This window comes from Heterodontus francisci, chromosome 32 (genome assembly GCF_036365525.1).
Source record: "Heterodontus francisci isolate sHetFra1 chromosome 32, sHetFra1.hap1, whole genome shotgun sequence".
NCBI classification, from domain to species: Eukaryota; Metazoa; Chordata; class Chondrichthyes; order Heterodontiformes; family Heterodontidae; genus Heterodontus; species Heterodontus francisci.
In genome coordinates this window covers 3,855,778-3,872,042 of record NC_090402.1, presented here as the reverse complement: position 1 = coordinate 3,872,042, position 16,265 = coordinate 3,855,778, and the positions used below count along the sequence as shown (strand labels likewise).

The 16,265-nt window shown below is 47.2% G+C and overlaps 1 protein-coding gene across 2 annotated transcripts in view; it reads right to left on the bottom strand.

Moving 5' to 3' along the window:
• col5a1 (procollagen, type V, alpha 1) overlaps positions 1 to 16,265 on the bottom strand; it is a 633,899-nt gene that overhangs the window by 183,641 nt on the left and 433,993 nt on the right. For both annotated transcript variants that reach the window (XM_068012023.1, XM_068012024.1), the window contains exons 5-9: positions 14,147 to 14,281; positions 11,882 to 12,019; positions 10,547 to 10,753; positions 9,306 to 9,566; positions 6,432 to 6,488 (exon numbers count right to left, since the gene is read on the bottom strand). In XM_068012023.1, the coding sequence (XP_067868124.1) occupies positions 6,432 to 6,488; positions 9,306 to 9,566; positions 10,547 to 10,753; positions 11,882 to 12,019; positions 14,147 to 14,281 (798 nt within the window). The remainder of the gene's footprint in view (positions 1 to 6,431; positions 6,489 to 9,305; positions 9,567 to 10,546; positions 10,754 to 11,881; positions 12,020 to 14,146; positions 14,282 to 16,265) is intronic.

Here is a 16,265-nt window from a genome sequence, read left to right as displayed (position 1 = left end):
TAGCGGAGTACCGCAAGAATCAGTGCTGGGTCCTCAGCTATTTATAATCTATATTAATAATTTGGATAAACAGACAGCATACACAGGACTGGGGCATACAGAGTACAGCATACACAGGACTACAGGACACAGCATACACTGGGCCAGAGCACACAGTGTATAGCACACACAGGACTGGATCATGCAATGTACAGTGTACACAGGACTACAGGACACAGCATACACTGGGCCAGAGCACACAGTGTACAGCACACACAGGACTGCAGCAAACAGCATACAGCGTACACAGGACCGGAGCATACAGCATACACAGGACCGGAGCATACAGCATACACAGGACTGCAGCACACAGTGTATAGTGTACACAGGACTGTAGCATAGAGCGTACTGCTTAACCAGGACTGGAGCACACAGCAGCAATTTCGCAGCACAGGCCGTGTACCCAATGAGCACCATGTACTGTTGAATTGGCTAGAAAGTCGATCAGTTCCTGACTTGGTAAATTGGTAATGCTGATATTCCCGTTGAGATCCCTGTCACAGTTCTCAAGGCATGAGGAGCTGTATTGTTGATGTGAGTACTTGGTTGCCTCCCACATAAAAGACATTCTACCAGATGGTGTCTTTTGAGAAAGCATTAACCCCAGAAAAAAAACTTTCTTATCAATAGATTCTGCAGTGCAGATGTTCCTATGTCTGGCTGCAGGACAAACTGTACTGGCCAGAGTTACACAGCAAACACTGCCAAGACTTCTCCAGGTCATTCCCGGCACAGTCGGAGAGCCCAGTCTGTTTGGGGAGCTGGCTAGCTTGGGGAGGATACAGACATCCAGCTCTCCTGCTGGGCTTTGAATGGGAGGGGGATATCAGGAAGCAGGGCTGAAGGGGTATGAAAGCATTGACACTAAATGTGCAGAAACAGAGGTGAGTCCGGAGGTTTGTGAATGCAGCAGAGTTGGTGACATTGCCCCTCATGCCAGTGGCAGACCTGCAACTTCCTGTTGGGCCAGGTCAGTCTGACGGGGTAAAATTCAATTCGATAATGTCTGATTTGTACATTAACTCCATCAACCCAGCTTGATTCTGTAATCCTTAATAAACTTACCGAGTAAAAATCTCTCCCTTACACAATAGAAATCTCTCTCTTAGCCAATAAAAATCTCTCTCTTAACCAATAAAAATCTCTCTCTTAACCAATAACAACCTCTCTCTTACCAGTAAAAATCTCTTACCCAATAAAAATATTTCTCTTACGAATAAACACCTCTCTCTTACCCAATTAGAATCTCTCCCTCACCCAATAAAAATCCCTTACCCAATAAAAATCCCATACCCAATAAAAATCTCTCTTACCCAATAAAAATCCCTTACCCAATAAAAATCCCTTACCCAATAAAAATCCCTTACCCAATAAAAATCTCTCTTACCCAATAAAAATCCCTTACCCAATAAAAATCCCATACCCAATAAAAATCCCTTACCCAATAAAAATCTCTCTTACCCAATAAAAATCCCATACCCAATAAAAATCTTTCTCTTATGAATAAACACCTCTCCCTCACCCAATAAAAATCCCTTACCCAATAAAAATCTCTCTTACCCAATAAAAATCCCTTACCCAATAAAAATCTCTCTCTTACCCAATAAAAATCCCTTACCCAATAAAAATTTATCCCTTACCCAATAAAAATCTCTCTCTTACCCAATAAAAATCCCTTACCCAATAAAAATCTCTCTCTTACCCAATAAAAATCCCTTACCCAATAAAAATCTCTCTTACCCAATAAAAATCCCTTACCCAATAAAAATCCCATACCCAATAAAAATCCCTTACCCAATAAAAATCTCTCTTACCCAATAAAAATCCCATACCCAATAAAAATCTTTCTCTTATGAATAAACACCTCTCCCTCACCCAATAAAAATCCCTTACCCAATAAAAATCTCTCTTACCCAATAAAAATCCCTTACCCAATAAAAATCTCTCTCTTACCCAATAAAAATCCCTTACCCAATAAAAATTTATCCCTTACCCAATAAAAATCTCTCTCTTACCCAATAAAAATCCCTTACCCAATAAAAATCTCTCTCTTACCCAATAAAAATCCCTTACCCAATAAAAATCTCTCTCTTACCCAATAAAAGTCCCTTACCCAATAAAAATCCCTTACCCAATAAAAATCTCTCTCTTACCCAATAAAAATTTATCCCTTACCCAATAAAAATCCCTTACCCAATAAAAATCTCTCTCTTACCCAATAAAAGTCCCTTACCCAATAAAAATCCCTTACCCAATAAAAATCTCTCTCTTACCCAATAAAAATTTATCCCTTACCCAATAAAAATCTCTCTCTTACCCAATAAAAATCCCTTACCCAATAAAAATTTATCCCTTACCCAATAAAAATCCCTTACCCAATAAAAATTTATCCCTTACCCAATAAAAATCCCTTACCCAATAAAAATCTCTCCCTCACCCAATAAAAATCCCTTACCCAATAAAAATTTATCCCTTACCCAATAAAAATCCCTTACCCAATAAAAATCTCTCCCTCACCCAATAAAAATCCCTTACCCAATAAAAATTTATCCCTTACCCAATAAAAATCCCTTACCCAATAAAAATTTATCCCTTACCCAATAAAAATCCCTTACCCAATAAAAATTTATCCCTTACCCAATAAAAATCCCTTACCCAATAAAAATTTATCCCTTACCCAATAAAAATCCCTTACCCAATAAAAATTTATCCCTTACCCAATAAAAATCCCTTACCCAATAAAAATTTATCCCTTACCCAATAAAAATCCCTTACCCAATAAAAATCTATCCCTTACCCAATAAAAATCCCTTACCCAATAAAAATTTATCCCTTACCCAATAAAAATCCCTTACCCAATAAAAATCTCTCCCTCACCCAATAAAAATCCCTTACCCAATAAAAATTTATCCCTTACCCAATAAAAATCCCTTACCCAATAAAAACCTCTCCCTCACTTAATAAAAATCCCTTACCCAATAAAAATCTCTCCCTCACCCAATAAAAATCCCTTACCCAATAAAAATTTATCCCTTACCCAATAAAAATCCCTTACCCAATAAAAATCTCTCCCTCACCCAATAAAAATCCCTTACCCAATAAAAATTTATCCCTTACCCAATAAAAATCCCTTACCCAATAAAAATTTATCCCTTACCCAATAAAAATCCCTTACCCAATAAAAATTTATCCCTTACCCAATAAAAATCCCTTACCCAATAAAAATTTATCCCTTACCCAATAAAAATCCCTTACCCAATAAAAATTTATCCCTTACCCAATAAAAATCCCTTACCCAATAAAAATTTATCCCTTACCCAATAAAAATCCCTTACCCAATAAAAATTTATCCCTTACCCAATAAAAATCTATCCCTTACCCAATAAAAATCCCTTACCCAATAAAAATTTATCCCTTACCCAATAAAAATCCCTTACCCAATAAAAATCTCTCTCTTACCCAATAAAAACCTCTCCCTCACTTAATAAAAATCCCTTACCCAATAAAAATTTATCCCTTACCCAATAAAAACCTCTCCCTCACCCAATAAAAACCTCTCCCTCACTTAATAAAAATCCCTTACCCAATAAAAATTTATCCCTTACCCAATAGAAATCTCTCCCTCACCCAATAAAAATCCCTTACCCAATAAAAACCTCTCCCTCACCCAATAAAAACCTCTCCCTCACTTAATAAAAATCCCTTACCCAATAAAAATTTATCCCTTACCCAATAAAAATCTCTCTCTTACCCAATAAAAACCTCTCCCTCACCCAATAAAAACCTCTCTCTTACCCAATAAAAACCTCTCCCTCACCCAATAAAAACCTCTCCCTCACTTAATAAAAATCCCTTACCCAATAGAAATCTCTCCCTCATCCAATAAAAACCTCTCCCTCACTTAATAAAAATCCCTTACCCAATAGAAATCTCTCCCTCATCCAATAAAAATCCCTTACCCAATAAAAATTTATCCCTTACCCAATAAAAATCCCTTACCCAATAAAAATTTATCCCTCACTTAATAAAAATCCCTTACCCAATAGAAATCTCTCCCTCACCCAATAAAAACCTCTCCCTCACTTAATAAAAATCCCTTACCCAATAGAAATCTCTCCCTCATCCAATAAAAATCCCTTACCCAATAAAAATTTATCCCTTACCCAATAAAAATCCCTTACCCAATAAAAATTTATCCCTTACCCAATAAAAATCTCTCTCTTACCCAATAAAAACCTCTCCCTCACCCAATAAAAACCTCTCTCTTACCCAATAAAAACCTCTCCCTCACCCAATAAAAACCTCTCCCTCACTTAATAAAAATCCCTTACCCAATAGAAATCTCTCCCTCATCCAATAAAAATCCCTTACCCAATAAAAATTTATCCCTTACCCAATAAAAATCCCTTACCCAATAAAAATTTATCCCTTACCCAATAAAAATCTCTCTCTTACCCAATAAAAACCTCTCTCTCACCCAATAAAAACCTCTCTCTCACCCAATAAAAACCTCTCTCTCACCCAATAAAAACCTCTCTCTCACCCAATAAAAACCTCTCTCTCACCCAATAAAAACCTCTCTCTCACTCAATAAAAACCTCTCTCTCACCCAATAAAAATCTCTCCCTCACTTAATAAAAATCCCTTACCCAATAAAAATGTATCCCTTACCCAATAAAAACCTCTCTCTCACCCAATAAAAACCTCTCTCTCACCCAATAAAAACCTCTCTCTCACCCAATAAAAACCTCTCCCTCACTCAATAAAAATCTATCAAACTCAGTTTTGAAATTCTCATGTCCCCGTCTGGTTGTTTGGCCAATTATCTTCAATCTGTGTCTTCCGGTTCCTGACTCCCCCTGGCTCTGTAAACAGTTTCTTCTTATTTGCTCTATCAATACCTTCCATATTCCCATCAGTTATATTTGAAGAGTTGTCGTGCCAACACTCATACACGTTCCTCTTCCAGTTCTACGGCTGTCCCGTTAGACACATTGTTGGAGCCGAGAGGCTCAGCAGAGACTCTGCACCATCTGTCACTTCCCAAGTATGGGAGCAGCAGAGCCAGGGCCCTTATACTGTCAGCTTCAGCAGGGGGCCCTGGGTGGAACAGGACCAGGACCAGCACCAGCACCAGCACCAGCCAATGTGGGTGCTGGAGGAGCAGTCTGTACCTGTTAACTCATGTCCCAGCTCCTACCCTGCCTCAGCTACAGGGCCTTCAATTTTTCAAGGTTCCCACTGCTCACATTTCAAGCTTGTGTCTGAATTCTGACGTCATCTCGGGGGTCTCCACCATGGGTTGACATGGACAATGGAGCCAGAACTCCTCTGTGACCCCACCAGAGTCCAACTCCAGTGGGACCCTAGTTCTGGCCACTGGCCGACAGGGCTTGGGGCTCCAGTCCGGAGTCGGCTGGTTTGATCTAGGGTGCAGGACGATGGAATGAGAGACATTGGGCAGGACCTTGTGATCTTGTTATTGTCCAGAAACCTCTTCCCACATGTTGGGCTGGATTTTATCTGCACTCTGTGCTCCATGGCATCGCCCTTTAAACTCAGCAGGGTGCCTGCATTGAGCGGCCGCCGAGAGGCCCCCATATTATTTCGCGCGAAGGCTCATTTCAAAAGTAGGGGTGGAGGGCTCGTCCCCGATGATGTGTAGGGGCGGCCTCCGCGTCCCCGGCAACGGTGTCCACCGCACAGTCACTGGTGCTATTTTTAACGGGCTATAAGCCCTTACAATTCATTTTAATGTTTAAAGGCAAAACATAAGTGACTGTTATTAAATAGAAAAGTATGTAATGAAGGCCCTTCCCCAAACCCCCCAATGATTTCTAGAATACCCAAACTTTCCCCCCAACCTTCTAATATCTGACCTCGAACCCCTTCCCACCATTTACATAACCAATTAAATCTGTTTTCACCACTTCCCCACCCCTCCCTCCCTGAAATTTTTATTACTCCCCCTCCCCACCAGGTTCTCGCCTCGGAACTCCGTGCAGAGTTATGAATGCACACAAAGGCCAAACGGAGGCCGTAAAATTGGTGTTGGAGAGCAGGTAAGTTATTTTGAATATATTTAGTGGCCATCTGCATATGGAGATGATGGGCCTGCTGCCAGACCACCAGGGGCCGCACCGAAGTCCCCCGCCGCCGGTAATATGCGGCGGGCCCTTCTCGACGTCGCGGGTCAAGCCGGGCCTCTCCCCGCAAAATTTTACCGGCCCCCCCGCTGTGACCCACAGCGTTGAGAGGCCAGTAAAATTCAGCCCGTTGATGGAATTCTTGGCCACAGGTAAGGCTGAAGATCCTGGAAAACAACACATCCAACCCACACACAAACACTGCCAGAGCAGATCAACACAGCAAGTTCCATCCAGGCTACTCACAGGTTCAATGATGGCTGGCTCGCCTTTCTGACCCTTCTCACCCCTCGGACCATTGGCCTACAGATTATAAAGAAAGGAACGTGTTAATTTGATTGAACACAATTTTACTTTCAATTTAAGCACATTAACGAATTAGGGGGTGAACATGCGGAGGAGGGAGAGTGTGGAGGAGAAACTGCGGAGGAGGGAGAGTGTGGAGGAGACAGAAACTGCGGAGCAAGGACAGTGTGGAGGAGGGAGTGTCAAGGAAAGAGAGTGCAGTGGAGGGAGTGTGGAGGAGAGAGTGCGGAGGAAGGAAAGTGCGGAGGAGGGAGTGTGGAGGAGAGACAGAGTGCGGAGGAGGGAGAGTGCAGAGAAGGGTGTGTGGAGGAGGGAGAGTGCGGAGGAGAGAGAGAGTGCGGAGGAGGGAGAGGGTGAAGGAGGGAGTGCGGAGGAGGGAGAGTTGAGGAGAGGGTGCAGAGGAGGGTGTGTGGAGGAGGGAGAATGTGGAGGAGGGAGAGTATGGAGGAGGGAGTGCGGAGGAGGGAGAGTTGAGGAGAGGGTGCAGAGGAGGGTGTGTGGAGGAGGGAGAATGTGGAGGAGGGAGAGGGTGGAGGAGGGAGAATGTGGAGGAGGGAGAGGGTGGAGGAGGGAGTGTGGAGGAGAGAGAGAGTGTGGAGGAGGGAGAGTGCAGAGAAGGGTGTGTGGAGGAGGGAGAGGGCGGAGGAGGTAGAGTGTGAAGGAGGGAGTGTGGAGGAGGGAGTGTGGAGGAGAGAGAGAGTGCAGCAGAGGGAGAGTGTGAAGCAGGAAGTGTGGAGGAGGGTGTGTGGAGGAAGGAGTGTGGAGGAGGGAGTGTGGAGGAGAGAGTGTGCAGTGGAGGGACAGTGTGAAGGAGGAAGTGTGGAGGAGGAAGTGTGGAGGAGAGAGTGTGGAGGAGAGAGTGTGGAGGAGAGAGTATGGAGGAGGGAGTGTGGAGGAGGGAGTGTGGAGGAGGGAGAATGCGGAGGAGGGAGAATGCGGAGGAGGGAGAATGCGGAGGAGGGAGAATGCGGAGGAGAGAGTGCGGAGGAAGGAGAGTGCGGAGGAGGAAGAGCATGGAGGAGCGAGAGTATAGAGGAGAGAGAGAGTGTGGAGGAGGGAGTATGGAGAAGAGAGTGTGGAGAAGGAAGTGTGGAGGACAGAGAGAGTGTGGAGGAGGAAGTGTGGAGGAGAGAGAGTGCAGTGGAGGGACAGTGTGAAGGAGGAAGTGTGGAGGAGGAAGTGTGGAGGAGGAAGTGTGGAGGAGGAAGTGTGGAGGAGAGAGAGTGTGGAGGAGAGAGTGTGGAGGAGGGAGTGTGGAGGAGGGAGAGTGCAGAGGAGGGAGTGTGGAGGAGGGAGAGTGCGGAGGAGGGAGTGTGGAGGAGAGAGTGCCGAGGAAGGAGAGTGCGGAGGAGGAAGAGCATGGAGGAGCGAGAGTATAGAGGAGAGAGGGAGTGCGGAGGAGGGAGAGAGTGGAGGAGGGAGTGTGGAGGAGAGAGAGAGTGCAGCGGAGGGAGAGTGTGAAGCAGGAAGTGTGGAGGAGGGAGTGTGGAGGAGGAAGTGTGGAGGAGGAAGTGTGGAGGAGGAAGTGTGGAGGAGGAAGTGTGGAGGAGAGAGAGTGCAGTGGAGGGACAGTGTGAAGGAGGAAGTGTGGAGGAGGGAGTGTGGAGGAGGAAGTGTGGAGGAGAGAGAGAGTACAGTGGAGGGACAGTGTGAAGGAGGAAGTGTGGAGGAGGGAGTGCGGAGGAGAGAGTGCGGAGGAGAGAGTGTGGAGGAGAGAGAGAGTGCAGCAGAGGGATAGTGGGAAGGAGGAAGTGTGGAGGAGGGAGTGTGGAGGAGGAAATGTGGTGAAGGGAGTGTGGAAGAGGAAGTGTGGAGGAGGTAGTGTGGAGGAAGAAGTGTGGAGGAGGGCGTGTGGAGGAGGGCGTGTGGAGGAGGGCGTGTGGAGGAGGGCGTGTGGAGGAGGGCGTGTGGAGGAGGGAGTGTGGAGGAGGGAGTGTGGAGGAGGGAGTGTGGAGGAGGGAGTGTGGAGGAGGGAGTGTGGAGGAGGGAGTGTGGAGGAGAGAGAGTTGAGGAGTGAGTGTGGAGGAGGGAGTGTGGAGGAGAGAGGGCAGTGGAGGGACAGTGTGAAGCAGGAAGTGTGGAGGAGGGAATGTGGAGGAGAGAGAGTTGAGGAGTGAGTGTGGAGGAGGGAGTGTGGAGGAGAGAGGGCAGTGGAGGGACAGTGTGAAGCAGGAAGTGTGGAGGAGGGAGTGTGGAGGAGAGAGTGTGGAGGAGAGAGTGTGGAGGAGAGAGTGTGGAGGAGAGAGTGTGAAGGAGGGAGTGTGGAGGAGAGAGGGCAGTGGAGGGACAGTGTGAAGGAGGGAGTGTGGAGGAGAGAGTGTGGAGGAGAGAGTGTTGAGGAGAGAGTGTGGAAGAGAGAGTGTGGAGGAGAGAGAGAGTGCAGCAGAGAGATAGTGGGAAGGAGGAAGTGTGGAGGAGGGAGGGTGGAGGAGGGAGGGTGGAGGAGGGAGGGTGGAAGAGGGAGTGTGGAGGAGGAAGTGTGGAGGAGAGAGGGAGTGTGGAGGAGGGAATGTGGAGGAGGGAATGTGGAGGAGGAAGTGTGGAGGAGGAAGTGTGGAGGAGGAAGTGTGGAGGAGGAAGTGTGGAGGAGGTAGCGTGGAGGAGGTAGCGTGGAGGAGGGAGTGTGGAGGAGGGAGTGTGGAGGGGGGAGGGTGGAGGAGAGAGTGAGTGTGGAGGAGAGAGTGAGTGTGGAGGAGGAAGTGTTGAGGAGAGAGTGAGTGTGGAGGAGAGGTGTTATGGAGTCTAGAAGAAACTAGAAAGGACTGGAAGGATCTGCCATTATAGGGAAAAGGATCTGACTTGTGAAAGTCTCACCGGTCCGTAGTCAGTGTCTGTTCTTGCTGGAGACCCAGGGCCCACGTTCGATTCACTATCACTGTCCTCATAATCATAATAAATTTCATAGTCATCAAAGGACAAGTTGGGATCTTCTTCATCGATTGTTGTTACATTGAATTTGTCTTCACTTTCCTCTGGTACTGGTGTCACTCCCAAGTCTATCTCGATTGTATAGTCAGGATTTTCTTCCAATACAGTCTCGTTGTGGTTCAGCATGTCTACACTGACAGTCTGGGTCTTTGTATTGTAGTGCAGCACAAGATAGAAGAAAGACAGACAATTAGTGAACAATCCACTGAATACCTGCCAGTAACACTAACAGGGCTGGTTAAAGCATAAAGATATACTAAGATCATGCCAATAAAACCTTTGCTAGACTGCAGTAAGCAGGAGGGTCTCCTATCATCTAACTGCCAATGACAAGCAACTGAGCAGTGACACAGCAAGAAGGTTCATAAACTCCTTGTCCTCTCCTCCTTGGTCCGTTGCCTTGTCTAAACTGCAGGATTTCCAGAATGACTCTGTGCTCCCAGTAAAACAGACCACAATGAACTCACTCCCATAATGATAACAAAACAAGGATCAGGGTGTTAAAACCACAAGCTCCAAATGCTGTTAGGGAGTGAGTTTATAGTAGTTTAATACAAATCAGAAGCTGACTGGACCATTTCAGAGAGCCCGTTTCCCCTTGTGAGGGAAGGTAGAACTAGAGGAAACAGTTTCAGAATAAGGGGTCTCCCTTTTAAGATGCAGGTGAGGAGGAATTTCTTCTGAGAGGGTCGTTAATCTTTGGAATTCTCTACCTGGGAGAGCAGTGGAGGCAGGACCATTGAATATATTCAAGACTGAGTTAAACAGATTTTTGATCTACAAGGGAGTAAAGGGAGCAGGCAGGAAAGTGAGTTAAGGCCACAATCAGATCAGCCATGATTTTATTGAATGGTAGCGAAGGCTCGAGGGGCCGAGTGGCCCACTCCTGCTCCTATTTCTTTTGATCTTATGGATCAGACTTGACTGTCACAGTTGAATAGTTTGCCATCATCAGTGTTTAAGCTCACATGGGTGAGGTAACAGATAGGGTCTGCCGCCTGCGGAATTAATCAGCATCAGGAGATGAGGGAAGAAAACTGGGAATGAAGGAAGTACAAGTGGAGGAACCACCCCTGGTCAAGCCTGTGAGTTTCTAAACTGGATCTATAACTCGATGAATTTAATACCTGGAAGTCCAATTCTGCTCCTGATGTTACAAAATCATCTTCTTTGTCTAATTTATAATCTGTGAGTGGTATTTCAGAGTAATAATATTCATCTCCGTAGGTATCGTAATATCCCGTGTCCACTGTTGGGTATTCCGGAACCATGGTGTCTGGGATGGGAGCTGTGGTTTCTTCATACATTTGATCCTCTTCTTCAGTCTGACTCTCCTACATCAATCAACAGGACATAGAAACATTATTACAGCCTCATGAATTCCATCAGCTTTACTCTATTCTGTCTTTGTTCCAGTATCCCAGTGTCCCAGTATCCCAGTGTCCCAGTATCCAGGTGCCCCAGTAACCAGGTGCCCCAGTGTCCAGGTGCCCCAGTGTCCCGGTGCCCCAGTGTCCCGGTGCCCCAGTGTCCCAGTATCCCGGTGCCCCAATATCCCAGTGCCCCAGTATCCTGGTGCCCCAGTGTCCCAGTATCCCGGTGCCCCAGTACCCCAGGGTCCCAGCATCCCAGTACCTCAATATTCCAGTGAATCAGTGCCCCAGTATCCCATTGTCTCAGTGCCCCAGTGTCTCAGTGTGCCAGTGTCCCAATATCCCAGTGTCCCAGTGCCCCAATATTCCAGTGTCTCAGTGTGCCAGTATCCCAATATTCCAGTCTCCCAGTATCTCAGTGCCCCAGTGCCCCAATATTCCAGTGTCTTAGTGCCCCATTGTCCCGGTGTCCCAGTATCTCAGTGCCCCAGTGCCCCAATATTCCAGTGTCTTAGTGCCCCATTGTCCCAGTGTCCCAGTATCTCAGTGCCCCAGTGCCCCAATATTCCAGTGTCTTAGTGCCCCATTGTCCCAGTGTCTCAGTGTGCCAGTATCCCAATATTCCAGTGTCTTAGTGCCCCATTGTCCCAGTGTCCCAGTGTGCCAGTGTCCCAATATCCCAGTGTCCCAGTGCCCCAATATTCCAGTGTCTCAGTGTGCCAGTATCCCAATATTCCAGTCTCCCAGTATCTCAGTGCCCCAGTGCCCCAATATTCCAGTGTCTTAGTGCCCCATTGTCCCAGTGTCCCAGTGTCTCAGTGCCCCAGTGCCCCAATATTCCAGTGTCTTAGTGCCCCATTGTCCCAGTGTCCCAGTGTCTCAGTGTGCCAGTCTCCCAGTATCTCAGTGCCCCAGTGCCCCAATATTCCAGTGTCTTAGTGCCCCATTGTCCCAGTGTCCCAGTGTCTCAGTGCCCCAGTGCCCCAATATTCCAGTGTCTTAGTGCCCCATTGTCCCAGTGTCCCAGTGTCTCAGTGTGCCAGTATCCCAATATTCCAGTGTCCTAGTATTTCAATACTCCCGCTTTACCTGTTGATCAGGCACTGCAGTGATTGGACCTGTGATTTGCTCTCCATATTCTGGTATTTTTTCGGTGGTAGCCTCTTTATAACCATCTGTGAATTCTTCATAATAAGGATATTCATAATAGTAACTTTCCTCCAAATTCTGTGAATAAAACATGAAGCACTTAGTGATGTGCTGACTGAGGAGTGGAGGCTGGGCACTGTTTCCTCACACCCTCTGCTTCATTGGGTAATGTAGAATTCACAACAAATGACATTATGGGGGTGAGGGAGGGGGAATTGGGACACTGGGGGAGGGGTAGAGGGGAAATTAAGGGGGACTGTGGGGGAGGGAGGAGTGCGGGGAGGGGACAGGATGGGGTAAGGGCATGGGGAAAATGGGGGGGAGAGAAGGAAGGGGAGAAGGAGACTAAGAAAGGAGAGAGGGTGAAGGCAGAGGGATACTGGAGAGAGGGGAGGAGGAAGGGGAAGGGAACTGGGGGAGGGGGGAGGGTACTGGGTGAGGATGGAAGGCCAGCTGAGGCCTGGCAGTATATGGAGTCAGGAGGAGAGATCCTGCTCCGTCCATCTCCACAGAAAACTAAATATTCCACGGTGTTCGAGGCCTTTTCGTTTTTGAACGTTTGCAGCTTTAAGACCCAGAAATAGCAGTTGAAGTTCACATATCGCAAACTCCCAGCTCAGGCAAACCTTTGCGAGTCAGAGGCAGAGTCAGAAACGAAATAGGCCCTGGCTAATTTAGCCATGGCCCAAACAGCCAGGCCTTGGCCCTGCTAGATGGATCATCAAAGCTCCTGTTTTAGGCCCAGTAAACAGGCCCAACGATGTTAAATTTAAACCCAAAGTCAGGAGCACAAATCCACTTAAGGCCTCTTGGTATATTTAAGGCTCATGTTCTTTCATAGGAGGCCCACAGAGACCAAGGAATGATCCTAAATATTTACACAAAGCATTTTGAAAAGCTCCCCTCTCTGTAAACATTGTGAGACAGGAGACCGCGGGCTGATGGAATGCAATTATTACATGTAGTGGGGTCACCAGGAGGCCATGTCTCTCTCTCTGTCTCGAGCCAGGTGCTGAGAGGCACTGAGGCAAAAGCTAGCTGGAGGGCCTGAGTGCTGACAAAGAGCCCCTCGTCAATTGGAGGGACATTCCCCCACTCCCCCATAGGGTTGGCAATCCTCCAGGACTAGTCTGGAGTCTCCAGGTCCTGAAGATTAATTTCCAGGACACTGCTGGGAGCAAATAAAACTTGGCAGGAAAATCACAGGGCTGTTAAAATAAAATGGGTGTGTTTACTATTTCATTTTCTCTGCACATTTTCGTTCACTAATTATAAAAATATTTTGGGGATGGGAAGAGATTGAAGTCACATTGATTTTCAGTGCTAAACACACGATGCTGAAGGCCAAGACTGAGATGGAGATGGGAGGACAGAATCAAATCTCATATGATTGGAACAGGTGAGCTGCCTGTGCCAATCGGAGCCAGGGGATCGGTTCTCCCCTCCCATACCTCAAACTTATGCCCCCAAAAACCGGGCGCAACGATGTTGAATTTCCTTCTGTTGCCCCTAACACCACCCCACCACCCCCTACCCCCATGCCCCACTCAGGGTCACTGACCAGCCGGTGGGCAGGATAGTGGGAACTCAGTACACGGGGTCAGGCGTTGGAGATAGGTGAACGTTTTGTGTGTCTCAGTCCCAGACAGATTGACACCCCCACAACATCAGGCCACTATCAGAGTAGCAGCAGGATGGGAAAGGTGGTAGGGGTTGCCAACCCCTCCAGGCTGGCCCTGGAGTGTTCAGAAATTGAAGACTGATCTCCAGGCCATGACTACAAGCAACACCCAGGAGAAAAGGCACAGGGACATTACAAATGATCCTGTGACTTCTTTCCTGTTCTTGGAACAGTTTTTATAATGAATTTTAAAAATATTGAAGAAAATAGGCCACTGATTGAGAGTCAAAGTTCATCCAATAGGGTAAGGGTGAGTGTCTCTGCCTTCCAATTGGCCATGGGAAGACAGGGTGTAGTGAGGATGGACCAATGGTAAGGATGGAAGTGTTAGGCGACGAATGGCAGGAGCGTGGGGTGACTAATGGTGCAAGGTCATGTGACAGCCTTCTGGAATATGCCCAAGGGGAGTTGGCAACCCCACAGTGTGGTCTCTTGGGATGGGTGGGATTCTGATTGTTTCCTCACGCACTGAGGTACGAGAGACCTGAGCCAATCAGATTCAGCTCCAAGTAATAAGTACTTACATCATATTCATCAAGGTTGGGATCCTGAGACTGTGGTGAATCAGGGAGGGGGTTGTCACAGTCGGGGCTGTAATGCTCACAGTAGTCATAAGCTGCTCTGTGATCAGCTACAATCAGCAGTTGCTGGATGTCACCCTGTAACACAGATAAACATTACATCAGTGACAACAGATCAGAAAACAAGTTGGCCTGGTGACCACAGACAAGGCCTCAAACATTAACAATATTCCTTTCTTTACAGTGTTCCCATCATCTTCTGTATTTTATTTCTGATTTTCAGTATGAAATCTTACAGCACAGGAGGCCGCCATTCGGCCCATCCCGCCTGTGCTGGCTCTTTGAAAAAGCTATCCAATTAGTCCCACTCCCCCCTGCTCTTTCCCCACTCACTCAGGAACACCTCAAAGTATTTCTCATCCACTGATCTCCCAGTGTGCAGGCAAGTGCAGCAACCATATTACAGATAGCAAGATCCCACAAACAGCAATGAGATGAATGACCAGTTAATCTGAAGATGTCTGATGTCCGACATCTCTGTGCACCTCTAATTCTGGCCCCTTGCACATCCTTCGATTTTCAACGCTCCACCATTGGCGGCCGTGCCTTCAGCTGCCTGGGCCCTGAACTCCGGAATTCCCTCCCTAAACCTCTCTCTCTTCTAAGATTCCCCTTAAACCTTCCCTCTTTGACAAGCTTTTAGTCATCTGTTCTAAGATCTCCTGACGCAGTACGATGTCAAATGCTTGTCTGATTTATGCTCCAGTGATGCCCCTTGGGACATTTTGTGACATTAAAGCTGCCATATCAATACAAGTTGTTGTTGTAGTAGGAGGGCCAGGGCACTGAGCAAACTCTTCAAATAGCATCAGGTGACCTTGGACAAGGAGATAGATCGGGACTGCTACTGGGGGATTTTAGGGCACAGTCCTGACACAGCACAGCACTAAAGAAGTGAGGAATTGCCAGCGATATTAGTGACTGATGAGAGTTCAAAGCTGCTCCAATCTCAGAGAATAATAGAAATTTACAGCACAAAAGGAGGCCATTCGGCCCATCGTGTCCATGCCGGCCGTGAAGGAGCCGTCCAGCCTAAACCCACTTTCCAGTTCTCGGTCCGTACCCTGTAGGTTACAACACGTCAGGTGCATATTCAAGTACTTCTTAAATGTTATGAGGGTTTCTGCCTCTATCCCCACCACCCTCTGGGTGAAAACATTTCCCCTCAAATCCCCTCTAAACCTCCTAGCTCTCACCCTAAATCTATGCCTCCTGGTTATGGACCCCTCACAGCAGGGGAATAGAGTCTTCCTATTCAATCTATCTAGACCCCTCATAATTTTATTCACTTCAATTAAATCTTCCCTCAGCCTCCTCTGTTCCAAAGAAAACAACCCCAACCTATCCAGTCTTTCCTCATAACTAAAATTCTCCAAGCAACATCCTCGTAAATCTCCTCCGTACCCTTTCTAGTACAATCACATCTTTCCTATAGTGTGGTGAACAGAACTGCCCACAATACGATAGCACTGGATGAATGTTAACAGGCACCTTCCTACTTTACAAAACTTCTCAAAAACCCAACATTTCAAACACCTTTTCTCCCCGGGTCCCCTTCCTCACCACAGATCACTTTCCCAGCTAACACAGGCCAGCAGCCGGACATCTCCTGTGGTTCTCTATCTGCACACTAGGAAGGGCTGGAGAGCAGCCTCTCCCGTTTCATTGGGCAGCCGTGGCACAGTGGGGCAGCAAAAGTGGCTCTGAGTCAGAAAGTCATGGGTTCAAGTTCCAGAAAGTGAAGCACAAAATCCAGGCTAACACTCCCAGTACAGTACTGCCGGAGTGCCGCACTGTCAGAGGGTCAGTACTGAGGGAGTGCTGCACTGTCAGAGGGTCAGTACTGAGGGAGCACCGCACTGTCGGAGGGTCAGTACTGAGGGAGTACTGAGGGAGTGCTGCACTGTCAGAGGGTCAGTACTGAGGGAGTGCTGCACTGTCAGAGGGTCAGTACTGAGGGAGTGCTGCACTGTCAGAGGGTCAGTACTGAGGGAGTGCCGCACTGTCAGAGGGTCAGTACTGAGGGAGTGCTGCACTGTCAGAGGGTCAGTACTGAGGGAGC